A 21,937-nucleotide genomic window follows, 5' to 3' on the forward strand; every position below is an offset into this window, starting at 1 on the left:
TTCAGAGAGTCTGGACGCTGGATGGACGATTGATAAAAACATCACGGTGGGCCCCACCCTTGACACACGTGCAGGGTGGGTCCCACACGAGCCCTCAGCTCTCTACAAATGGTTGCACGGTATGGATTTAACGCCTACCTCAAGACAGGGCCCACAAGCCCTGCTGACATCCTTGGGCAGCAGCCGTTGCCTGCTGTATGGGACCCACCGTGATATGGACGGTCTGCATAAAACTTATATGCCAAGTGGGTCCACGTGATCTGGACGGACCAGATCAACACACACCTCACGATTAGGGCCCAGAAAATTTGGTGACGCCAATACAGCAGCCATCTTGCTGCTGTAAGATGGAGGGACGGTGTGCTACATACATCAGGTGGAGTCCCACCTTGGATGGACGGTGTGTGTATAAAATACATACATCCAAGCCCCACAGCAATGTGCAAAATCGTCCAGCACTGTCCAGATGTGTGGATGAACAAATATATCACGGTGTGCCCCTTCCAGCAATGGGCAGTTTGGAGAAACACATGCCTCATGGTCAGCCCACAACTGTTGATGTCAACAGCAACATGAGCTGCTGGATGGCTCAGATATTTAACACATCATATGGTGGGCCACATGCATCAAAGGAGAGAGAGAGAGAGAGAGAGAGAGAGAGAGAGAGAGAGAGAGAGAGAGAGAGAGAGAGAGAGAACGGTGGAGATGGGAGGGACCCCCCACTATGGGTCCCTCTCCTAGATACAAAACATACATCAAGATAGGTCCCACCATAAGTGGGCCCTAAAATCATCAAAATCAAATCATAAATCACCCACCTAACCTTCTTCTCCTCCTTCCGCCAAACCATGCTAGAGCTCCAATGGATGGACTTTAAAGGTTGAGATTAATTTTAGAGGGTGGGATTAGATGGTAGGAAGGTGGGCCACACCTAGCTTTTTCTCATGGAGAGCTTGGACGTCCACCTCCCATGGTTGCTTGGAGAATGAGTTTTAAAATGAGAGAGAGAGGGAGATGGGTGTGATGGGTGTGAGTGAGTGACGGAGTGATGGGTGTATTTGACTAGGTATGGGTGGAGAGAGAGAGAGAGAGAGAGAGAGAGAGAGAGAGAGAGAGAGTGAGAGTTGAATTAGGGTTGCTTGTACTTGATATGTGAAGTGATTAATGTGTACTTGATTGATTTGATTGATGTGACGTGTCGTAGAGATTCCCTCGAGATTGCAAATGTGCGGCGTTTTCTTTGAATTGAACGCAGGCCCACATCTCCTGGCCTGGGTATCGCCTCAGTGCGTAATACGTGGTGTTGGAACCGCGGCGATGGCGAGCTGACTTAGATATATGGGACACGACTCAGGGTCACGCGCAACCGCTGATAATAAATCGCGGGTCGCCGAAATTCGATCGGGAGGACCGCAGAGGCCTACGGAACAGTACGGGCTAGGATACGGGTCTTACATAATATTTGGACGTGTACATACATGGGCATACAAATGCTCTCTACCGCTGATGCATAAGGGATATATGCCATCATTGTCTTTTCTAGGTCATTATTAAGACACTGACATTGGCCAACTTTATTACCCTTTCTTATAGGTGCTTGGCCATGAGCATAATTTTGTATGCCAAATCTTTTAAGGATCCTATTGATATATAGGCCTCCTATGACAAGACAAGTAGTTCATGAGATCTGTCACGATGTATCTCGATGTCAAGAACAAAAGATTCATCACTAAGATTCTTCATCTCAAAATTTTGTCGTGTAATAATTTGATATCACTGTTGACCAACAAAATGCCATTGACATACAAAACTGGTATGATGAATTTACTCATACTGACTTTTACATAGATAAACTCATCCAAAGTATTTTCTATGAAACCATATGAGAAAACAACTGCATAAAATTTTAGGTACCACTATTGTAATGCATGTTTCAACCCATAAATGGACTTCTTAAGCCTGCAAACCAGATATTCTGAGTCATCGACTTTAAAAACTTCTAGTTGTAATATACTTTCTCACCTATATCTCAATTGAGAAACACAATTTTAACGTTGACTTGATGTAACTCTAAATCTATATGAGCCATGAAAGCCATTATGATTTGAAAGAATCATTTTAGACGCAAGTGAGAAGGTTTCTGTAAAGTTGATGTCTTTATGTTGATTGAAACTCTTAGCAACTAATCTGGCTTTATACATTTTAATATTTTCCTTGGAGTCCTGTTTGATTTTAAATACTCATTTACAACCAATCGGTTTAATCCCTTCAGGCAATTCTTTAGGTCTTAGACTTTGTTATTCTTCATGGATTTCAAATCATCTTTCATAGTATCTAACCATTTAGAAGAAGTGACACTTTGTTTGGCTTATGAAAATGATATATGATCGTTTTCAACCCCTATGAAAACTCGTGCTTTTGTATATACATGACATAGTTATATGGAATTGCAGACATTCTCTCTCACTGTGACCTTTTTAAGGGCTCATAATTCTAAATTGATTTTCTATTTCCTCATTAATGGGTTGTACTTGAGGTTCATCATCATAATTTATAGTGATTTTGGACTCTACCGTCGGATGGATGGCCATGCTAGTAGGAATGATTATGGTGGGAATCACAATATGCTCTTTCTTAAATACTATATTTCTTAAGTGTATGTTCCCACTATTTTCAGTATTGTCAATAAATCTAGCATTTGTAGTCTCTATGATTCACATAAAGTGGGATGGACAATATAATTTAAATCCTTTAGATCTTTCTGGGTATCTTATAAAGAATCAACTAATCGTCAGTTGGTCTAATTTTTGTTCTTGCGGCTTACAAGGTTTGGCTTCTGCAGGACAACCCATATGTGAAAAGTATCATAGACTGGGTTGTTGCCCTGTCCACAACTCATAAGTCTTTTTTGATAGAACCTTGGGACACGATTTAGGATATGCACAACTGTTTTGATAGTGTCACTTCACAAAGATTTTGGCCACATCTAATTGCTTATCATGGACTACACTATATGCCACACCTTTCAGCTACACCGTTCTGCTCTAGAGTTCCAGGCATGGTGTATTGGGCAACAATGCCACAATCCTATAAGATTCCAGCGAATGGTCACAAATTTTACCCTGATTTGTCATACCGACCATGGTACTCACCACCACGGTCAGATATGATGATTTTAATCTTTCTATCAAGTTGGTTATCGACTTTTTCCTTATAGATCTTAAGTATATCTAAGGCATCTGATTTATCATTAATAAGATACAAACACCCATAACGAGAGTAGTTGTCTATAACAGTGATAAAATACTTATGCCCATTCTAAGATGTAGTAGGGAATGGTCCTCAAATGTCTATATGTATCATCTCTAAGAGTTCTACATTCCTAGTAGCACATTTCTCTCTAATTCTAGTATGTTTACCTTTCATACGGTTTACAAAATTTTCAAAATCCAAGAAGTCTAGAGAGTGAAGGATTCCTTCTTGCACAAGCATATCTAATCTCTTACGAGAGATGCGGCCTACACGCTTGTGCCATAACATAGAGAAATCTTCACAAGCTAAACTTCTTAAGTTGAGGGCGGGATAAAGTTGAAGGGACCATGATTGTAAAAATATAGATGAGAATGAAAAGAAGTTAAGCCCATCACTTCTTACTTCCTCGAGAGTCTCCACATGGTTAAGAGTTTCATGCCTATCTAAATTGTTGTGGATAGGAACACAGCATGAGCGTAACCACCTCAAACTTATCTAGAACAATCACGCACATTGGTATGCTCATCAAATTAACTCAATAATATGTTGTAGCCCAATGATCATGTGGGGCCCACCAAATAGAGGTCATACAGAGGATTCACTAATATGAATTGTGTACAATTCTAATAAAAATGTGAAAGGATTGATGCATGAAATTGAATTGATTTTAAAAATATGATGCTAAAAGCTTTTCATGACACTACCTATTTACTTTTAGGGGTTGATCACTCATTGATATACTACTCTTTCTTTGTGAAGGAAAATTGATAACTACTTTATATTGCATAACTATCCTCAATTTTGCATTCGTTTTCCTTGTATATGAATGGTAAAATGGTTTTAATAGATGATTTTTCAATGTGCAGAAGAATGTTAGAAGTTTGAGATGATATGAGCCGTTTATGGAGTTTAAAGCTCAGAAGAGGTGAATATTAGAGATTCGAAGTACTAAAAAATCAAAGTTATGAAGATCAAGAGTTGGATATTTTCCATGGAGGAAATCGTTGAACGTGAGCCCTAAAGTCAAGTGAAAAGAAAAGAGATAATATATATATTTTTTATTATCAATCGATAGGATCTTCAATTTGATCGAAGGACCTTCAATTTATGTTGATTGATCGAGAAAATTTAAGAAATTCAAATTACTCATTGGACATTTTGGATATCTTCGATTCAATTGAAAGAGGAGCTTCGATCAATCGAGAGGACCTTGATTGGTTTTGATCAACTGACAGTTCGTGTGAAAGTGCGTAAGTGTGGGATTTATTAAGTTGGTGGGAAAACTCTATTGAAGTAGTGATTTTAAGCATGCTTAGGGCATAAGCCAACACGAAGAGAGAGAGAGAGAGAGAGAGAGAGAGAGAGAGAGAGAGAGAGAGAGTCTTTATCGGCTTTTGATGTCATTCTCCTTCTTCATCGTATGGTTTTGTTTTATTTATTTATTTATTTATGTTTTTCTTATATGAGATTAGTTTAATTAGTTATGATTGGCTAGTCTCTTAGCTAAGGTTAAGGGGTAAAGCTTTTGATGAATTCTTATTTTTATTTCGTTTTAATTCAAAAAGTATAGTTTGATTGATAATTATAATTGATTTGATTGAATTCTTAGTATTTGTGAAAGTTTTGATTTATAAAAAAAATTCATTAATCTATTGTTAACTCCGAGTATAATAGATGTTTAGAATTTCCTGTGCTTAATTAATTAGTTCTTCATGAAATAGATCGATCAATTGAGATTCATACCTTGTTTGGATATTATTATTCTATGAATTAATTATTTTATCTTCTAATTGAAAAGAATCCTTATTCGATTCGAATTGAGTAATTAGATTGAATTGATGAATTGACATTAATGATTAATTAAAAGTGGATCTATAGCGTCTTAGTTTTGCTTTATTTATTATTTTCTACAAAATTTTAAATTCATCATAACATGCAAAAATTCAGATTTTTAATTACTTTCTAATAGTGTTTTTACAAAGTCCTTGTGGATCAACCTTAGTCTTACTAAGTACTTTACTACATTATATATATTTAGGTGTACAATCTTTATATTGTAACAAAAACATAATACTAAATTATAGGTGATTACATTTGAAGGAGAACCAAATTACGAGGGTTCCAACTCATGTCTCGGTGGTGGATAGAGTGCATTTTAAAGTTGAAGTCTCTAAGAGAGAGATGCTTTAGCACTCTTTATGGTGCTGCTAGTTGCGTTGTTGTGAAAACATTGCTTTATGGCTTCTACATCTGGTCTCTACCTGATGTGTAGACTACTTGGAGAGCTTTCGGTGGGGCCCCCCTAATGATTGGGCCAGATCTCAAACACGTGTGCCAAGTTAGCACGTGTGAATTGTCACAGCATTTCCCTTTCATTCTCTTGGAGTTGCTAAGTATGTCCAATGGTGAGGATCTTAAATATCTCCATTAGAATATTGAAATTGGGTTGGTGTAAACACTCTTCATTAACAAACAAAGAAGCGGATAAATACCAGCTTATTTATACAAATTTACTGTCTGATCATACCAACCAAATGAAAAAGAATAAAATAAAAATAAAAAAATGTCAAGATGAGGCCAGATCATATGCTTGACTACCATTTCTTTCGAGAGAGTAATGATCACCTGGAAACGTGTGGGTGCTCACCACATGGGGCAAATGGGGGTGAGCCCCACCGTAATATGTTATTGACATCCGCTCCGACCATAAGATGTGTCACATCATGTTATGTTCAGGACTAAACATGAGGCCCATTTATGATTGAGGTGGGCCATACAAAGGGAAACAGTTGAGGGAACATCCACCCTTGATTTCACCGGAGTCCAGCTGCAGTGCAAAATGGCTGAATTTTTCACATTCCCATTCATCCATGGCAGATGAAGGGGCTGAATGGTCAAATTCAACATACACAGCATGATGGGCCCCGAACATAATCAATGGTGGGTGTTCGCCCTCCCAACTTTCCAACCTGAATCATTGACCGGCTTGATTTTTGGGACCTGGGCCTGACTCGATGGAATGCATCTGATGGTCCGCTCGGATGTCATCAACATACATCACAGTGGTGTCCAACCCATTTCGTGCTCCCGAGATCATTCCTCCATTTTCAAAATGGCAGATATCCATGGCATGCATGTGGGGCAATATGGACCGCCCAATCATGGATCCCATTGTGTACGTCCGAAAATCACTCGCATCTTATGAATGTAACCATTTGATGGCCATCTTATTTTCAACCGTCCAACTAATAGACACCAATCAGACGGCTAGGATCATTTGGTAATTTTGATGTTGGAACTAGGGTCCATCCACAATATGCCCCATCAGTTATATGACCTGAATTGTGGAACATCTTTGCCACATATTTGGTAGATAAGTCGTAATCAGTTAAAAACCCCAGTGGACATCTTAGTCCCAGTGTCCAATGGATTTTTCCAGTTAAATGTGGACCGTTGATTAATATTTTCTAACCCTCTTTTGAAGGCTACTGATCAACCATCCAAGTTTTAAAAAGTGATGTCCATTGATCAGATCAAATCAATCTGATTGTTGGGGTTATAAACTATCTACAATGATTCCCAAGTTTACAACGGTTTAAATTTGTGTAAAATGTATTCCACGTGTTCAATTTGAAATGCACGAGTACCAAGTGTAACACTCAGCATGTGTATCAAATAACGTCCTAACGGTAAAAGAGTTTGAAAGAGGGAGGGAAGAAGGAATTAAGATACGGGGAAGTTGTCTAAAATGCCGAACGCTTGGTTGTTTGTATCTAATAATCCAAGCAAAAAAGGAAGACTCCCTCTCTGAGTATAACTCTATAAATTCAAGCTTTCCTTGAAGAAATGAGAAACATCAACAAGCATCATTCATTTGGGGGGAACCAACCTGACCATATACACCGACTGCCGTTGAATCGACAGTCAGTCAGTGTTGGGTTATGGCTGGTTCCATGAGGGTGGCAGAAGGAATGGAAGCCTTCAGGGCTGGCAGCCTACGTTCTGCCAGCAAACACATGTTCCAGAGGAGCGAGAGTGTATTTGTGACGTCGGCTAGCACTCGACGTAGCAACGATGATGAAGAAGATCTCAAGTGGGCCGCCCTCGAGAAGCTTCCCACATACAACAGGCTTACTCTTTCTCTCATAAAGCTAGAGCAAAGCAAGAGTGGACGTCTTGTCCATGATCAGGTGGACGTGAGGAGCATAGGCCTTGAGGCCCGCCAGGAGCTGCTTAACAGGATCGTTCCCATTGCTGAACAGGATAATGAGTACTTTGTGCAGAAGCTTCGAGACCGGATTGATAGGTAAGTATGAATTTTTTAAGGCTATGAAATACCATGCGATTTATGTGGTTCTACTAGATTACATGTATATAGTTATTGGGACCATTGATCTATTGGTCTACAACATCAATGGGCAGCTGTAGCCCAGCAAACAAAGCAATGGAGTGATCCCCACTATCCATCCAATGGATGTGCTTCATCACTGTTCAATTTTGACGGCTTCTATTTAATTTAATTAAAATTTTTTTTTTCACTTGATTGGGAGGATTGGGATGGTGGAGATGATTGCAATAATCATTGTTGAAGAAGGCCAAACAAACCACATATTTCATTTCTTTCTATCCTGTCGAATGCAAACAAGTGAATCCATAAGGAATAAAAGATTTCGGATTATTTCAGTGGCATAACATAGCGTGCGTTCGCTATGGATATTTAAGTTTGTATGTATGTCAGGTGGGCTGCTGGTTGCCAATAGCAGTGAGAATTCCCGTTCTGAGTCTTACGATTGGCTAAACAAGATTCATATAGCCAATCGAAATAAAGAGAATGCACGCACGTGTTCTCTACCCCGAATATGTACGTTCTTTTCAAATATTTTTGAATATGTGAGAGATGTTCTGTCTACTACAGCGTGGGAATCACACTGCCAGAAGTTGAAGTACGCTTCGAACATCTCAGCATCAATGCAGAAGTCTATGTGGGAGGCAGAGCAATGCCTACCCTCCTCAATTCAACAATGAACACACTGGAGGTGAATTAGTTACATTTTCCATTGTCTAATCATCGCAAATTCTTCAAAATTTCATATTAGTTGCATATGCTGACTGTATAATCTCCATAGACTAAAATAAAATTGAGAAATCTTCTCCTCCATTGCCAGAGTGTTTTGAGCTGTTTCATGCCATTCAAGAGCAACAAAAAGCCAGTGAACATTCTCAAGGATGTAAGCGGCATCATAAAACCTGGAAGGTGAATTGAGACTTCAATTTTTTTTTTTGCCCTATTCAATAGATTCAGAAGGAAGAAAACCAACTACTTTTAATATACGCTTGGTTTTATTAGGATGACTCTTCTTCTTGGTCCTCCGGGCTCGGGAAAGACTACGCTTTTGTTGGCTCTAGCTGGGAAGCTAGATAAAGACCTCAAGGTGAACCTTCCTTTCATTTGCACTCTTTTTATGTATGTGTATATGGGCTAGAGAAGCATAAAAAATCATTTTTGGTTGAGTAGGTTTTGGGAAGGGTTACCTACAATGGATGCACAATGAATGAATTCGTCCCCCAAAGAACATCAGCTTACATCAGCCAGCATGATCTCCACATTGGAGACATGACTGTCAGGGAAACGTTGGATTTCTCGGCCCGTTGTCAAGGTGTAGGCAACAGATATGGTTAGTTCTTTCTCACCCATCTTCTAACTCCTCTCTCTTAGCATCATAATCTGGATGTTCATGGCACCATATTAATTACATTAAAAATTCTTCTCAGATGTTCTAACCGAACTTTCGAGAAGAGAGAAGGATCAATCGATTAAGCCAGACCCAGATATTGATTTCTTTATGAAGGTACATAAGATTCTTAGCAAGAACAGAACTAACAGAAATGAAAAGGCAGAGACAAAAGAATTACAATTTTGTTAGTTTGTTTCATCAAGATTAGCATTAACTTCAAATACTTATCTTTCATTCTTTTCTCTTCGGAAGCTGCTTCAAAAGGTTTCACTCTCTTTGGTTGTTTCATCACCCCTTATTATGATTTCTTCTATTTGTTCTTACTTATTAGGCAGTTGCATTGGAGGGTCAAAGGGCAAGCATAGTCACAGATTATACCTTGAAGGCAAGAAAAAATGATTTTTGTGAGCGTGTGTAGATATAGATATTGATAGACAGATAAATAGATGGTTTGTGTGCCGTCATAACAGTTGATTGTATTCTCAACTTTCTACCCACTGGAAATGGGGCAATGATTTTAATCTATCGAATGGTGGTGTACAACCGTAACACCACCATTCGATATATTAAGACATTGAATGGTGGTGTACAACCATAACAGTTGATTGTATTCGTAGCTTTTTTTTTAATCCCTGGAAATGGAGAAATGGTTTTAACACGTTGAAGGTTCCATGAATGTACAGTTGCTTGGGTTGGACGTATGTGCCGATACAATGGTCGGAGATGACATGAGGAGAGGGATTTCAGGTGGTCAGAAGAAGCGAGTGACGACTGGTGAAATGATTGTAGGTCCCTCCACAGCTCTTTTCATGGACGAAATATCGACAGGTCTAGACAGCTCAACAACCTTCCAGATTGTCAAGTGCCTCAAACATATCGTACACATCTTTCAGTCGACCATGGTCATCTCCCTCCTCCAACCAGCACCAGAAACATTCAATCTCTTTGATGATGTTATCCTCATTTGTGAAGGCCAGGTAGTCTATCATGGCCCCCGAGATTCCATTCTCGAATTTTTTGAGATGATGGGCTTCAGATGTCCTGAGAGGAAAGGTGCAGCAGATTTCCTTCAAGAGGTTTTCCTTCTCAACGAACTCTTGTCTGTATTTTTTCTTCTCATCACTTTGATGATACATGCTAAGTCAACTTATCATGGAAACTTAGGTCACTTCAAGGAAGGATCAATATCAATATTGGTTTGACAAGAAAAAACCATATCATTACATCCCAGTCGATGAATTCTACAAAGCTTTTCAATCATTTCATGTGGGAAAGGATCTTTATTCAGAACTCATCATCCCTTATGAGAAATCGAAAGGACACCCAGCCGCACTTGTAAGGAAAAGGTATGGGCTGCCAAAGAAAGAGCTCTTCAAGGCCTGCTTCGACCGAGAAGTTCTGTTGATGAAGAGGAGTGCATTCATCTACATCTTCAAAGCCATACAAGTTAGAACCTCCACTTACCTTATCACATAATGTTACTAATCAAAAGAGGATGAAGTCTACTCAAGATCTGCTTTCTTCTTTTATGCAGATTATGATGATCGCAGTAATAACGATGACTGTTTTTCTCCGAACGGAGATGGATCACAAATCTCCAGAAGACGGGTCTAAATATATGGGCGTTCTTTTCTTTGGACTGGTGAACATCATGTTTAATGGGCTTGCTGAATTGCAGATGACAATAATGAGGTTGCCAGTATTCTACAAGCAGAGGGATGCCATGTTCTTTCCTGCATGGGCATTCGCCCTTGCCACATTTATCATGAGGATTCCCGTGTCTCTGCTGGAATCGTCCGTTTGGGTGATCCTAACGTACTACACTGTTGGATTAGCACCCAGCATTGGAAGGTGTTCTCATGAATCAATCAAAATTTGCTATTTGTTATCATCAATTTGCACTTATTCCAACTGATATGGGCAAAACTAAAAATTCTCAAATGTTGAGGAGCCTGCTTTCCTTTGCAGATATTGCTTACGTTGCCGATTTCAGTACAAAGTGGCTCATAGTTTTTTTTTTTCATTACTGATTATATGACATACTCATGATGTTTAACAGATTCCTCCGGCAACTGCTTCTAATGTTCAACCTTCATCAAATGTCACTCTCCCTCTTTCGTTTCATTGCTGCATTGGGACGGAGTCAGGTTGTTGCAAGTACCTTTGGGGCATTTGCACTCTTGGTCGTATTTGTTCTAGGTGGTTTCGTAGTCTCTAGAGGTAAAACAATCATTGTCTCTTGATTTGTGTGTGTTTGGATACATGGAACCCATCCGGAGAAGATATTGAATTCCTTGCAAGATAGCTGGGGCTTTTTGGATAAATGGAAAACCATGGATTTGCCAAATAATCCCTATACTTGTCCAAAGTGGGAGTTTCCTAGTAAAGATACAAGGTTCTGTTGTCTAATGAAACTGAGATTTCCTCTTTTATCCAAACAAGACCCCTAATTTTGGAATTGTACTTTCTACAGTAAAGATTGAAACAATCATTGCATTGGATTCCTTGTATCCAAACAAAAAGGAAATCTCCACCATTAATCACATTCTCTAACTAATCATACCTAGCATTTCATTTATCCATCTCATGAATCGCAGAGGACATTTATAGTTGGTGGCTCTGGGGATATTGGTCATCTCCTCTAATGTATGCTCAGAACGCCATTGCAGGGAATGAATTTTTAGCTGAGAGATGGAAAGAGGTAAGATCAGAATGTTATAAAATAAGCAGATAATATGGATACTTCTCAACACGATCAAGTTGATTTTGCAGGGTGGTAAAGAACTCCTAAAGCTTAGAGGAATCTTCACTGAAGAGAAATGGTACTGGATTGGAATTGGAGCCCTTGTGGGATACAATGTTCTTTTCAACATTTTGTTTACTCTGGCACTAGAATATCTAAGTCGTAAGTGAAGTATACTTTTCTGCCATTGATTGTAACTTTGTATTTCTTCCTTTTATTGGGTAATAGCTTCTACCTTCATTCTCTCAGCTCTTGATAAGCCTCAAGTAGCAATCACAGAGATTGACCAAGTGAGTGATGATGGACAAACTAAAAGAGATGTCCAAGACTGTGGTAGGCATTTACAGCTCTAGCTATCTATCTACATACAAACCATAGCTGTAAGAGAAAACTGACTAGGAATTTAACTGAAAATTAATTAAGGATCCTTGAAAGGTTGAGATTAATATCTTGATATTGTCTGCTAATAAGATAGGAATGTAAACCTTTTCCTTAAATGAAAATTTAAGGGATGTTCTGGGTTCTCTTCCATTCAGGAAAGAGCAATGGCACTGAGAACAAGGGGATGGTGTTGCCATTCAAACCTCTTTCCATGGAGTTTGATGATGTGAAGTACTTCGTTGACATGCCTGAGGTAAGTGATCTTATATGAAGATAAAAGAAAATTTCCATATACCGTGACTACTGTTTTTAAAATTTTGAAAACAGAAGAAAAGAAAATTGATTTTATTGATCTTCTGTGCAGGAAATGAAACAGCAAGGAGAGGCATTGGATCGGCTCCAGCTTCTGCAAGGAGTGAGTGGGTCCTTCAGACCAGGTGTTCTGACATGTTTGATGGGTGTTAGCGGTGCTGGGAAGACCACGCTAATGGATGTTCTTGCTGGAAGGAAAACTGGTGGATACATCGAGGGTTCAATCACAATTTCAGGTTATCCAAAAAATCAAGAGACTTTTGCTCGTGTTAGCGGTTACTGTGAGCAAAATGACATACATTCACCCAACCTCACTGTTCATGAGTCTCTTATCTATTCTGCTTGGCTTCGGCTGCCTGCGGATGTGGACATACAGAGGAGAGAGGTGCGATATTCATCCAAAAAAACATCCCCAGAAAGCTATTATGACAGTTAACAGGTCTTACATTCTTCTTCAAGTCCTTGGCTTATATAAAAGGATTACATTTTGCAGATGTTTGTAAATGAGGTCATGGATTTAGTCGAACTGAATAATCTCAAAGGCGCATTGGTTGGTGTTCTGGGTGTTAGTGGACTTTCAACGGAACAGAGAAAGCGTCTCACTATCGCTGTTGAACTGGTAGCAAACCCTTCCATTATATTCATGGATGAGCCGACTTCTGGTTTAGATGCTCGAGCTGCAGCAATAGTGATGCGGACCGTCCGTAACACGGTTAATACCGGGCGGACTGTCGTGTGCACCATTCACCAACCTAGCATTGATATATTTGAGTCATTTGATGAGGTAAGATTGCCAAATCACCAAGAACGAAAATGATTGACTGGTCTTTGTGTTTATGAAAAAGAAAAGACTCGTTTCTCAACTGTTTGCGTTATTGTGCTCAAACAGCTGTTACTTATGAAACGAGGAGGGCAAGTAATTTATGCAGGTCCACTTGGAAAACACTCCCAAGAGCTCATTGACTACTTCGAAGAAGTTGAGGGTGTCCCAAAGATAACTCCTGGATACAACCCAGCAACATGGATGTTGGAGGCCAGTTCAATAGCATCAGAGAACCGTCTTGGGGTAGAGTTTGCTGAAATCTATCTTCAATCCTCTCTCTATCAGAAAAACAAAGCAATGATCGAGGAGCTGAAGCAACCAGTCCCAGGGTCTGAGGATATCCACTTTGAAACCAAGTTCTCACAGCCCTTTTGGGTCCAAGCTAAGGCGTGCCTCTGGAAGCAGAACTGGTCGTATTGGAGGAACCCTCAATACAATGTCGTTCGGTTTGTATTCACTCTTATGTGTGCACTACTCTTCAGCACCATATTCTGGGATATGGGTAGCAAGATGTAAGCATCCCTAACAAACTTGAATTCCTGCAGTATGTAATCTATAATCATCTGACTTTCCTTCCTTTCTTTTCACCAGAGAAAAGCAGCAGGATTTTCTCAATGCCATGGGGTCAATGTTCTCTGCGGTGCTTTTCCTGGGTGTCAATAACGCAGCGTCAGTGCAGCCAGTGGTGGACATTGAGAGAAGCGTTTTCTACAGAGAACGAGCTGCCGGCATGTTTTCAGCTCTTCCTTATGCATTGGCTCAGGTAACATGAATCCTCAGCAGTTAATTTCTACGACTCCTTAATGAGAGCAAAAAAAGAAGAAAGTTGGTTGTAATTTGTGTGACTAATAAAAATGCAGATGGTCGTGGAGCTGCCTTACGTCTTCGTTCAGTCTGTTATGTATGGAGTTATTGTCTACTCAACCATTGGCTTCCATTGGACTGTAGCCAAATTCTTATGGTTCTTTTTCTTCATGTTCTTTACCTTCCTTTACTACACATACTACGGGATGATGACCGTCGCCTTGACTCCTAATGCCCCCTTCGCTGCTATCGTATCATCAGCTTTCTATGGAATTTGGATGCTCTTCTCTGGTTTCCTAATCCCAAGAACTGTAAGTAGCAGACCACATCATTTAGGCTGCATTTAGATACGCAAATGACTTAGACTTGCAAGCATCAGATGCTGAAAAACAAGTAATAGAAAAACTCAGTGATGTTTTGTGGTAACAACAATGAAGATATGGTCCTCTCTCAAATCGCCATTAAGTTTCTTTGAAGTCCAGTTTGAAACTGAAATAAACATAACTGCACTTGGATGCTAAAAAATCAGTCTTTTTATTTCCCCCACTTCACTAGATTAACATTGGAAATTCAATTAAGTGGTGCATCCAAACACATTGCTAGTATCATCATCATCTAAGCCTTATCCCAAATCATTGGGGTCAGCTACACGAATCCTGTTCTTCCTGTTAGGAGTCATAATGAAAGGTATGGTAAAAGTAAGTTTCACACCAGCTGGTAACCTGATCCGACCTTCCTCCTTTTTCCCAGCTTAGGACCTTAGTTCGAAAACCTGAAAATTCAACTCGATTCGATGTTCATCAAGGTCAGGTTCACTCAAAAACTACTTAGAGGTAGGTTTAGATGTTTAACTTAGTTTAGTTAAATGTAATTATTATTAAATACAAACATTATCACCAAACTACTCAATGGTAGACAGGTAAGTTAATCTTTCCTATAGCAGAGGTAACGGGTTGGATTTCCTCCCCATTTACATTTTATTAATGTTCATGCCGTAACTCACCGAGTGACTTGGTTCGAGTTGACACAAGTCCGACCCAGGACCGAGTTTCCCAACAACTCGGCTCCAAATTTTGCAGTGTCGAGTTGAGTTTGCCAAGTTTTGCTATGCTTTGGACCAGACCAGAGGCTACAAAAGTCCTGGCGGCTCTGTGTTAGTCTATTATATAGGTTGATTAAAAACAATGAATTAAATTCATCCTTAGTATCACTCTTCTATATTATATATATATATATATTTTCAGTTCTCCTTTTATCTCATCAAGAGATGCATGGTATGTCCAATGCAGAGCATTCCCGTGTGGTGGAGATGGTACTATTGGGGCTGCCCCGTTTCTTGGACGCTCTATGGTTTGGTGACCACACAGTTTGGAGATATAACGACCCCCATGATAACATATGCTGGGACGAAGGTTGCCTTGAAGGATTTCTTAAGCACCTCATTTGGTTTTGACCGTGACATGCTGCCCCTTGTTGCTAGTGTAACTGTCGGCTTCGCTCTTCTTTTCGCCTTTGTCTTTGCTTTCTCTATTCGCACTCTCAATTTCCAGACTAGGTGAGGAGGCAGATAAGTGTCTGTCTGTATTTGATCACAAAACTGTACTAGCAATCTCAGGCCTATTCTTTTTATTAATTTCCAATTCCTTGGTAATCTTGTAAAAGAAAGATTTCTTCTTCTTCTTCTTCTTCTTCTTTTTATTTTATTTTATTTTTTATTTGATGGTACACATCTCGCTCATGTGTGCTCATGTGTGTAAGAAGAAGTCTTTTGCTCTTCTCTGTGTACTGGGCTTGTACTTTCCATTTGGAGGAATATAAGTGTGTTTTTATATTATCTAGATGAAATTATTAAATGTGATTGTGACCTCAAGTTCAACACAAATTTTATGCAATTGGGAGTTGCTACTAGCTCTTGAGAGTAGAGAGATGGAACTACACAAAAAATAGTGAAAGTTGATTACAAATCCAAAGATCTACCACAATTTACTGAGTAAGAGATCTGGTTAGAAAGGAAGGAGTTAGGCACACCTTCCTTTGTCGGACCTAATCGGTCTCCATGCAAATAACTATGAGATCCAGCTCTAAATAAGAAATTTTCATTGATTTGAAAGCACTTTACAAGATAATTGAAAATTTTTGAAAGCAATGCAAAAGAAATCTGAAAATATTCTTTAATTGTGTTTGAATCTGGCCATGATCTTTTGACTTGAGTGCTTAAATCTTCCAATGTTTCAAGATTACGAGTACTAAGAAAAAAAAAATCCACTCTTACAACCAAGCCTTACTCCGGTCATCCACACTCTGTCTTCAACTTGAATTCATCTTCTTCTCTTCTTTTTGAAACTTTTTATATCATTTTCTGTCCTTTTTTCTAGGACCTCAACACATGATAACTCTCAAGATATTATAGATTAAAAGGCCATTTCTCAACAATTAAAAGGCCTAGTTATAGAGCTTTGAGATGACAAAGCTGCAAACTCAAAGAACCTAATTGGAACATAATAACTAAGGCTAGAAGAGGTGTGAAGATGCTGTGAAAACATATACCCAAAATAGCAAATTTCAAGTGGTGCTTAATCCCATTGAGTAGACCTTGTGGGGTCTTCGATGGCATCAAAGACCCTCTTGATGGCATTAAACAAAGAGTCAGATATGTCCAGCAAGAAATGATAATTTTAATTGGTTTTCTCAATGATATTAAGGTCTCCTACGATGGCATTGAAGACTACTCGATAGCATCGAACATATAACTCAGATATATCCAGCAAGAAATATATCATATTGGTATTGAACATGTAACTCAGATATGTCCAGCAAAAAATATATCATATTATCTAATTTTCTCGATGGCATCGATAGAGCCGTTATCTGCTCATTTTCTGATTGGTTAAGCTTGAACTTTTTATAAAGGGCATTTAGTTCTTGAGTATGTAGATGAGTTTTTGGTGTAATAGAAGCTTAGGTGAATTCACGATCATATCCCTCATCCCAAGCCTATAAACTAATGAGTTATAAGTTATCTTCCTTAATATTAACACTCAAAAGAGGATTTCAACCTCCACCTTGAAGATGTGCTTGAATTTCTTAATTTTCTAGAAATTAGACTCAACCTTTATAGGTATATATTTGTCTAAATCCTCTAAAAAGACCCATCTAGTTGAATCCCTTAGGATATACAACCTCTTGTTAGTTGTAGGGGATTCAACCAACCTCCCATCACCTTTGTCATTGTAAAGGAGCACTACATGCAAGGTGGTTAATCTTGGAGCAGGAGCTTTGGCAAAGCATAATCATTATAATCGGGGGAGAAAGGGGGAGCTGATTGAAGCATAGGAAGCATCGCTCAAGCAACATGAGACGGTGTTACAAAAGGGGCTCAATCCGACAAGTTGTCAAGTGTAAGGGTCTATGCTCTTTTTTTTTTTTGTAGGATTAAGGGTAAGAGTGTATGACCCAAACTTGATTAGGTTCTTGTGTTGGACCTTGGCTCTTGTGTAGGGCCTAAATCTGGGTTCTTGTGCAGGACCTTGGCTCTTATGTAGGGTCTAAAACCTAGGTTCCTGTATAGGACCTTGGCTCTTGTGTGGGGCCTAAATTATGTCCTTGTGTATGCCACCGTACATGGGTGTGTAGTGTTAGTATCTGTGGGATCCTCTGGTGGGAGTAAATGTAGGTTCTTAGACTAGGACCACGGCAATTGGTTAGCCAATGGAAAACTAATTAAATTATCTTGCAGGAGACTCTGTTGTGAGGGTACATTAGTAGGTTCCTGTGTAAGACCGATGTTTGTGGCGAGCTGATAGAAAACTAAATAAAATCTCTTATGGGAGCCCTTCCTTGTGCAGGATTGTAAATGTAGATGTTAACTTGATTTAAAATCTTCGATAGTGAAATTTGGTACACTTATGGGTTGAGTGCATCCACCGGGAGTGGAGTAGGGAAACTGAACCACCATACATGATTGTGTTTGAGATTGTATTTGCATACTTGTTTAATTATTCTGATGTGATTGAATGTTTAATTCTATGTATGCATGATTAGATGAATGTTGAGAATTGATAGTTAGCACATCCCACACACACATGTACACAATCATGTTTATAGACTAGTTGCTTAATTGGTATATCATTTATAGTCTATGTGATTAGACCCTTTATAAGATTGGAAGCCTTAGAGTTAATTGCCTTAGCTTAAAGTGCATATTAGCTTAAGTAGGCAATTGGGTTTAAAAGATGAAAATTTTAATTAGTCCTAATCATCCCCCTCTAGGACATATGCTTCATTCCTTAGCTCCAAAAAGCTTTTGCACGTGCAGCCATGGTAATTCCATTACACCACATGTGAATTTTTAGGATTCGACACTGGCTAAAGGAAATGAACCAGTAGGAGAGCGTCCTCAACCTCCTACAACTGATGATTGCAACACGGGTCCCATCAGGATTCCAAATCCCTATGGTCAATCAAGGCTGAACCATTGTTACAGTTATGGCCAACCGGGTCACTTATTAAACACCTGCCCTCAATGCCTTGCGATCCACTTGGTTATTAACGAAGGAAGCGTTGAATGTGAGGCCATGGATTTGATGAGGATGAACAAGTCATTGAAGGAGCTGTTGACAAAGAATGGTTGGACGAAGATGATGATGAATCCTTAGACGTATGGTGGTTATGTACACACCAAGGAATGAGGTTCACCTGCAATGGCACAATATATTCCTCACGCAGTATACCATCAACAGCAAGGTCTATGACGTAATTATAGATAGTTGTAGTAGTGAGAACATCATTTCGAAGGTGATGGTGGGCAAGTTGCAGCTACTTACGATAAAACATCATTCTCCTTACTCAATTGGCTAGATAAAAAAGGTGAACGAGACCAAGGTAACCAAAGAATGCACTATCTCATTTTCAATTAGTAAGAATTATAAAGATCACGTAATTTTTACATGGTTGACATGGAACCATATCATATGTTGTTCAGTTGATCATGACAATTGGACCATGGTACGATCCATCGAGGATGAGACAACATGTACGTCTTCGTCAAGGACGATTGTATGACGATCCTTGCCCCTATGGCAGTAGAGAATCACCTGAAGCTTCTAAAGTGGAGGAGAGCTCCCTCTTGACTATTCGGGATTTCATGGAGGAATCTAAGAAAATCGACGAGGTGTACCTCGTGGTGGTAAAGGGTGAGGAATCAGAACTTTCCCTCCAAATTTAAGGTTGTTGCTGAACGAATTCAAAGAAATCTGGCCCAAAGAGTTACCCAATGGATTACCCCCCAAGCGGGACATCCAACATCACATAAACCTCATACCTGGGGCTGGCTTACCCAACCACCCTAACTATTGAATGAGTTTGAAAAAGTGTAAGATACTTCAGGGGCAGATGGAGGAATTGCTTCGTAAGGGCCTTCTAAGAGAGACCATGAACCCATGTGTCGTGCCAGCTTTATTAACACCGAAGAAATATGGGAGCGGGTGCATGTGTTAACAGTCAGACAATTAACAAGAATACTATTAAATATTGGTTCTCGATACCATGATTGGACGATATGCTTGATATGTTAGAAGGTGTCAAGGTATTCTTTAAACTAGATCTGAGGAGTGGGTACCATTAGATTGGTATCCAACCTGGTGATGAGTGAAAAATGACATTTAAGACCAAGGAAGGCTTATATGAGTGGCTGGTCAGGCCCTTCGATCTATCGAATGCACCGAGCACTTTTATGCGTCTGATTAATCAAGTGTCGAAGCCGTTCATTGGTCAGTTTGTAGTAGTATATTTTGATGATATCTTAATATATAGCCGGGATGAGACGGAGCACATGGAACATTTCAGGCAGGTGTTATAGGTTCTGGCAATTAAAAACTTGTACCTCAACTTAAAGAAGTGCAGTTTTTAAAGGACAACTTGATGTTCTTAAAATTCATTGTGAGGTCTATGGGCATCCATGTGGATAACGAAAAGGTGCGAGTCATCAAGGAATGGCCGATTCCGATGAGCATTCATGAAGTGAGGAGTTTTCATGTGTTTATGACAATCTATCATCGATTCGTGAGGAATTTCGGCATGGATTTAGTATTTGTAATGGTAGATCATTTTTTAAATATTGCACACTTTATCCCACGTAAGAAGACCCTCGATGTAACACATATAACGAATCTATTCTTGAGAGAGGTCGTGTGGCTACACGGGGTTCCTGAGACCATTACTTTTGATCATGACAAGAATTTCATTAGCCACTTCTGTCGAACTTTGTGAAATCAGTTCTATACGCGACTTTAATTCAATAGTGGCTACCACCCGCAAATCGATGGGCAGACTGAAGTTGTTAATCACACATTGGAAAAACTCATCCAGTGTATTTCAGGTGCCAATCCAAAGCAGTGGGATGTGGCCTTGTCTCAAGAGGAATTTACATTCAACAATATGGTGAGCCGCTCAATAAGGAAGTCACTATTCTAAATTGTTTATGGTCGAGTGCCCCACCACACACTTGACTTGGTCCATTTGCCCAAGCTCTCGTGCATAAGCATTGCAGCAAAACATATGGTGGACTAAATCGTTGGCATTCATGTGGATTTGCAAGCCAAGTTGCAAGCTTTGAATGATAGGTATAAGGAGCAAGCCGACAAGCATCGGTGGTAAAAGGTGTTCGAGGTGGGTGACAATGTTATGGTTCATCTATGTAAGGAGAAATTTCCAATGGGGACCTATAACAAGTTAAAGAACAAGAAGATCGGACCAGTACTGATCCTCGGAAAGATCAATGACAACGCTTATATTATTGATCTTCCGAATGACATGGAGATCTCACTTTCAATGTTGCAAACCTGAACAAGTATCATGAACCAAAGTTGGACAAGAACTTGAGGTCGAGTTCTTTTGAAGTGGAGGGGGTTGATGTAGAGTGAGTCGCAGACCCTTCCATGGCAAAAATGGACCAGAGAAGGCCCAATCGAAGGCGAAAACGATTCAGACGGTCAGAATCTTAAATCTGTCATATCTTACAAACCTGATGAGTTTTTCGACATGATATATATGAATTTGGGGTAGAAGAACCTACATAAGCCACCCTGCTATGTTGGGTTGCCCATACTGGATTTGCGAGATTCCATCACTTCAATGGTAAAAAAAGTTTCATTTTGTTTCATTTTTTACTATAAATAATAAGTTTTAATTTGAGTATAACTTTTGATCCTTTGAGTTGTAGAAGTCGTGCCCAATAGGAAAATGGCTTAGAAAAGTTAGGAGAATAGCGTGGTTGGGTCAAATTGAACACTTACTATTTTTGGCTGAAAACCATGAAGTCTTGTAGAAATAGAGGTCATTTATAAATAGTGAGTTTACTACTTATAACAAGTCACATTTTTAAGGTGTTCGAGTCGGAGTTTAAGTGTAAAACTTTGTCCTAGGTTTGAGTTCCTTAATTAAAGAGTTGTAATTTCATTTTTTTTTTCTTTTTAATCTTCAGTCAAGTTATTTTGAATTTATTAGGAATTATTTCTGCTTTTATCGGTCGTTGATTTCATGAAGCTTTGAGGAGTCTAAAGAGCTATGTGAATTCAGACTATCCTAAGGAAGAGGGTGATTGGCCTCATCGCATTGCCAAATTCTTGGACAATTGAAAAGATAGTTAAATATACTACCAAACTAGCTTAAACCAGGGCAATTGGATTCCATTTGACTTCACTTGCTAAGTTAAATTCCATTTGACTTCTGTTATAAGTAAAATGAGACTAAAATAAATGTATTAAATAGATGAGTTGAGCAACCAGACTCGATGACTATGGATTGCTTGGGGACCGAAAAATCACCCTGACCTTTTGTGCCGACCAATGACTTTGGAGGTGGTCTTGTTCGCTGAACTAAAGAGATAAC

General features: G+C 39.3%; 1 protein-coding gene across 1 annotated transcript; it reads left to right on the forward strand.

The window, feature by feature from the left end:
* The first annotated feature begins 7,193 nt into the window (after nucleotides 1–7,193).
* LOC131251282 (pleiotropic drug resistance protein 1-like) lies at nucleotides 7,194–15,736 on the forward strand. The gene is made up of 21 exons (XM_058251911.1): nucleotides 7,194–7,558; nucleotides 8,168–8,288; nucleotides 8,418–8,506; nucleotides 8,600–8,684; nucleotides 8,768–8,927; nucleotides 9,025–9,101; nucleotides 9,319–9,372; nucleotides 9,671–10,063; nucleotides 10,152–10,433; nucleotides 10,522–10,838; nucleotides 11,047–11,207; nucleotides 11,585–11,688; nucleotides 11,760–11,892; nucleotides 11,980–12,063; nucleotides 12,267–12,364; nucleotides 12,476–12,808; nucleotides 12,917–13,207; nucleotides 13,313–13,758; nucleotides 13,838–14,009; nucleotides 14,107–14,361; nucleotides 15,340–15,736. Exons 1-21 carry the CDS (start codon nucleotides 7,194–7,196, stop codon nucleotides 15,607–15,609), a joined length of 4,290 nt encoding a protein of 1,429 aa, XP_058107894.1. The 3' UTR covers nucleotides 15,610–15,736.
* Nucleotides 15,737–21,937: the final 6,201 nt, after the last annotated feature.

Source organism: Magnolia sinica, chromosome 7, assembly GCF_029962835.1.
Source record: "Magnolia sinica isolate HGM2019 chromosome 7, MsV1, whole genome shotgun sequence".
NCBI classification, from domain to species: domain Eukaryota; kingdom Viridiplantae; phylum Streptophyta; class Magnoliopsida; order Magnoliales; family Magnoliaceae; genus Magnolia; species Magnolia sinica.